Source organism: Mya arenaria, chromosome 1 (genome assembly GCF_026914265.1).
Source record: "Mya arenaria isolate MELC-2E11 chromosome 1, ASM2691426v1".
Taxonomy (NCBI): domain Eukaryota; kingdom Metazoa; phylum Mollusca; class Bivalvia; order Myida; family Myidae; genus Mya; species Mya arenaria.
Window position 1 is genome coordinate 6,736,722 of NC_069122.1, and position 5,798 is coordinate 6,742,519.

Consider the following 5,798-nt stretch of genomic DNA (forward strand, 5'->3'; position numbering starts at 1 on the left):
TGAAAAAATATCTTACATTATCACCCTCGTTATTTGTTAACAACAACGTACATGGTTTATTCTTGAACGGATTTTTGACAGTTATACGACACATCGTGGACTCAGTCCTCATCAACGTCAGCACCAACATCATCCCCTATCAGCACCAACGCATCTGCCATATAATCATGAAGATCATCATCATCATCATCATCATCATCATCATCATCATCATCATCATCATCATCATCATCATCATCATCATCATCATTATCATCATCATCATCATCAGTAGTAGTTGTAGAAGTAGTAGTAGTAGTAGTTTCATCATTGTTATTATCATTTGTTTTTATCGGCGCTAAAATTTTCTTTACCAATGATAATTTTTTTTTCAGAACGGAACAGCTGAAAATGGTCTTCAATTTGATTACAACAAGCTTTACGGCGACTTGTGTCATAAACTGCTGAGCACTCCCGTTACTGAAATCTTTTCCGGAAGTTTCAAAAGCGGGGTTTCCACATCTTCACCCGCTAATGACGTCATACCCGGACTTTTACATAGTCACATGAACGGTGTTACTTTGAACATTCCCAGTTACCGAAGTCCCACATCACTTCCCTCTATTACTGGGTCCCCTGAAATTAAGCCAGAAATCTTTGGTGGATTGTACAGCCAGAGTGGCGTTTTGGACAGCATGGCTTACCTTGGAGCTTCGACGTCATTTACGCCCGTGACGTCACCAAACGAGATGAAGCCTGTCGTTAATAAACGTCATAGCGGCGACACCACTGAAGAGCGAAATACTGCAATGGACAGACTGGCGGAAACACATGTAAGTATCTCGTTTAAAAAGTCCGAAGAAGTATTGCATAATACTTTTTTTTTACCGTCTTAAGGCAAATGTAAAAGTAAGATCCATTGGACGTCGAAATGACGCACACATGATAATTTGATAGCGATACGCGTATATAAAGTGTTATACAGGCATGCTACATTCATATGACTACGAAAGAAGAAAACAGAACAGGTCAATAAGAATTATTAACCGTTCCTGGGCGATATCCAGAACTAAGCCGCGAGTAGGGTTCGAACACGAGACCCTCTCATACAAAGTTTTTATTTATTTGTACATTGTGAATGTGATAAGTTGTCCTTACATTTGTTGATTATTTTTTATACCATTTATAAGGTTTTCATAACAATGCGTCTTTTTTTGCCATATTTCGTTGTTGATATGTTTAAACTTTGAAATTATTTTCATTAGTATTTAATTCAATGTCCCATCATCACTCACTCATAATATGACAGAGTGTTCAATTGATTGATAGTGTTTTTTAAATATATGTATAAATTATGATGTCATGTAGTCATACATGTACGTAAAATAGCATAAAAACGCAGATGTTAAGCGATTTGGAAAGGTTAAACCCACAGGCGGCAGTAGTGGTCTGTGATGGTGAATTTTGCTTAATAATTATATCCATAAAACACGCCAGTGTTGGTCAAGTATCGTCAAGATTGGTCGAGTAATAAATACACATTAGGCGGGAAATCGGTCAGGGACAGTGAAATAATTATAGTAAGAAGGTATACAGCATCCATATATTAACCCCTTGCTCATCAAACTTGAAATTCATGTTTTTATTATCATGACCATTGGTTCCGATTATCAACATGTAGAACATAAACGCATTCAAATGGAAAACGAAGTTTGATTTCTCCAAAACATTTTAAGGACCGTGCAGGTTTGTGCTCAGTAATTGTGTTTAATTACTCAAATATTTCATGAAAACTTCTCATCTTGAATAAGATCATATCTAAACATTTTTTTTCATCATCCCAATTATATTTCTACCTACTGGAAAGTACAAAAATATCTACAATGCAATTCATTTGATCGTCACATGTAACTGACTCGTCAACAATAATAAGGTTATCGAAATATGATATTTCTGCTCAAAATTATTAGTTTACCTTATTTATGCTTGAATTGAATTGAATTATACGTCTCGACGTTAAGTGATTAACATCCAAATCGACAAAGTGTCACTAAAAAATTCACCACGTGTCATAAGAGAATTCGACAACGTGTCACTAGAAAAATCGACAACGTGTCACTAGTGAAATCGGCACGTGTCACTAGAGAAGTCGATAACGTGTCACTAGAGAAATCGACAACGTGTCACTAGACAAATGGTTGCTGATTCGTTAGCTTCTTGTTTTTATTTCACTTTATCATCTTTCAGGAGCCGCTCGATATTCAACGTCTGGTCGAGGAATTCCGAGTGACGTTAGAACGTTACGGCGTCTCCCAACGGTTCGCGGCACGTTTTATCATGGCGGACACAAGTCAGGGGTAGGTGTTTGATACGGTATAAAAACATTCCCCCATAATTATAAACAAGCCTGGGAATACTTTATTTATTTCTATCTATTTATTTGTCTTTGGGGGAGGATCGTGGTCATAGGAGTGTGGCATAACAACGCACCCCGCTTTAGTGCTATAACGTGACAGGAAACTTACTATACATGGAAAGAGGCGAGTTTGGAATGGCTATCACCTGCGAGTTTGGAATGGCTATCACCTAGGTGCCATATTATTGTTCATGTTGCCGTCAATCTATTGCAGGAATCTCAGCTTCCTGATGGAAAAGGGGCGTGTCAAACGATGGGAGGAGCTCTCCCCTAGGGGGCGTGTCCCTTACATTAAGATGCGCATGTGGCTAGATAGTCGGGAAGAACAGGTCCGAACCCTCACCATGCTGAAATACTCACAAGGTATGTAGTTGCATTAGTTTTATTATGTCTAAAGAACTTTAGAATACAACCTACATTTCACCCAATGAAATTGCAGATAACCATCCATTAAGTACTCTAAGACTCAATCATGAATTTCAACTTTCGCGGGTGTTTAAAGGTCCGCCTAATATCACTCATCCGATACACACTCCCTGTGTCGGATTTTGCGTCTAATGTTTACCTGGAGTAATATCTTTATGATTAAGAAGGGCTTGTTCGTTACGCTCACTCCGCTCACTCTTAGTCATTAAGATTTTACTTCAATGTATCTAAGCTTTACATAAAAGCTAGTACAGAACGATCACCTTCATCCTCAACATCTGGTTACTTGTTTAAAAGAGTCACTCAAATATTATATATACAGTCGAACCCCATTGACTCGAACTCGCTTGGATCGAATCCCTCTTTGGCTCGAACTGGATGTAAAGGATCGATTTCTTTATACTGAAGGTAATAAGTATTTCCGCACACGGGGTTCGACTGTACTAACTTTTTAGTGATATATATTTGTGGCTTTCCAATACACTTTCACTTCAAGGTACAAAACAGTTTATTTCGTTCATTTTGATAGGTGTGCCGGTGATCCATTAACGATTCTATATTCGATTAACCAATACATTATCTGGTATTCAATCACTCATCGATTACATCGAAAAACAATCATCCAGTTATCCTACAGTGACTGATTGAATAAGCCGACTTTGTAAATAATGGAATACATTACTGATATAAGTCATGGTTTAACTAATGTGTGTTAGTAATTAATTCAACTAGGCGAGGTCATTAACAATCTCAAACCCTTTCTCCTGATTTATTTGATAAACATGTACATTATAAAGGTTAACTATATACTAAATATATGATTTAATATTTTCATTTCGTTTAGCGACAAAATTCTATAGGTGATTACTTTGCACAAATACTGAAGTATTATTTTGCTTAAATGATATGCTGCTGATGCTACTACTGTTGTTGACATTGATGGTGATAACATTGATGATTTTAATGATGATGATGATTTTGATGATGATGATGATGATTGTTGTGATTGTGGTGGTTTGGCTGATGGAATTGATGATGATGTTGTTGCTTTTTTGTTTCTAATGATGATGATGATGATGATGATGGGGAGGATGAGGATAGGGATGAGGATGGGGATGAAAGAATGAACGATTACGAATGAAAACAATGTTTACCATCATAGAAAGTAACTTAAAACAAATTTAACATACATATACATTTTTATAATCATTTTTTTTCTGCTCCTTAATAGAGGCTCGCAAGAGTGGACCCCGAGAAGCTTACAACAGACGAGAGCGTTTCTCCATGTTCCAATTGCACGTGCTGTGTCGTCTGTTCGAGGAAAACCCCAACCCCGCCATGAACGTAAGAAACGCCGTCGCTGAACGCTTGAACATTCCTCTGGATCGTGTAAACGTTTGGTTCCAGAATCAGCGCGCGCGCGGATTTCCCGCCAAACGAATTCTTCAGCAGCAGAACGGGGTTTATTCGAGTACGGGTCTGGAACATGAAACGGAGGCTAGCAAAATCATCTCTTCTTGCGCATCTGAGCAGGCGAGCGCAGTTTCACTTCAGACAACGCCGGATAAAATACCTCCAAACATGGCGGATTACTTATTGCAGATACCTTTATCCGGTGAATGTATCGGCAATTATCATTCTAAGGAGCACAAGCCAGACGTTCGTCAACTTAACAATACTAAAGTTAAAACTGAACCTCATATTCAGGTGAAAACAGAATCACCACACATATCCCCGCCAGCATTTATTTCTCAATGCTCGAAGTACTCGCCCACCTTTATGACATCGCCTGTAATCACATCACCCGTAATGACGTCACATAGGAGGTCGTCAAATTCTCCTGCCACAGACATGCCGTGTACAGATCAGCCGCTGGATTTATCCACCGGTAGCACAATGGTTCAGTCAGCACACAGACACACATTTACTAAAAACGGTAAATTTAGCCCTCATTCCAGTGTTAGTGCAACGAGCGCCTGCGATACAAGTGACGTCAAACATTTAACGGGTGCTTCAAAGCGTAAGCGGGGATTTACACCCCAGCAAATTATTTCAAAGCATTACATTACGTCACAAGTAAATTCAATCGAAGACAATAACGTGCAATCACCGAAACGTCGCAGAAAGTCCAACGACGATGAAGACACAGACGAGTTTGAATATGATTACGTCATCACTTCAGACGACATTAAGCCTTCCTCGCCTTTAAACGATAATGGAGCACCCCAGACGAAGAGTACTAGTGATAGTGAATTCAAACAACATTTGGAAAATGACACCCCGCGTGATCAAGAAAATATCCACCCAAGAGCTCAATCGAAATTGTCCGATGGTGACAAAGAAAACGTGGTAAAATTTGATCCGAATGTTAAACCGGAATCATTGATACAAGCAATGTGCGCGAGTATTGTAATGGAGGAAAAAAATAGTTCCGGTGCGGAGGGATACGTTATGGAACCGGAACTGGACTGAAAACACCGTTCGGAACTCCTCGGTCATTTTCTATCGTTGTTTTTGATAGGAAATGACCGAAAATATCCGAATCACTGAAATACAAGCCGTTTAAACATCTAACAGTGCGTTATTTAAAGCTTTAACTTGTTATAAATAATGTATGCTATTTAGTGATTATCGAGTTTCGTAACAGTATAAACAAAGTCTGTTGTTAAAGTATTCTGAAATATTTATTGATGTTATTCATTCTGATAGATAACTATGATAATGTATTCGTTATAAAAATTCTTTGTTTACAAAATTCCCTAAATGCGGTTGATTTAATTTGTTTACCTCGTGATATTCTTGACATGGTTACATTTTAAAATGTAATGCACATACATGTGGTCCGTGCTATGAAAACTTATTTGTATATTTTACGTGTATTTTTCTTTGTTTTGCTTTCAAATGATTGAAATATTGTATTTTCCATCGGTGATTATTATAATGTATTGTATTGATTGACGATACATTTATTTTGCAA

General features: G+C 37.9%; 1 protein-coding gene across 1 annotated transcript; it reads left to right on the top strand.

Annotated features, from left to right (window-relative positions):
- The first annotated feature begins 545 nt into the window (after window positions 1-545).
- Window positions 546-5,293, top strand: LOC128235916 (uncharacterized). The gene is made up of 4 exons (XM_052950706.1): window positions 546-812; window positions 2,227-2,336; window positions 2,610-2,758; window positions 4,053-5,293. Exons 1-4 carry the CDS (start codon window positions 546-548, stop codon window positions 5,291-5,293), a joined length of 1,767 nt encoding a protein of 588 aa, XP_052806666.1.
- Window positions 5,294-5,798: the final 505 nt, after the last annotated feature.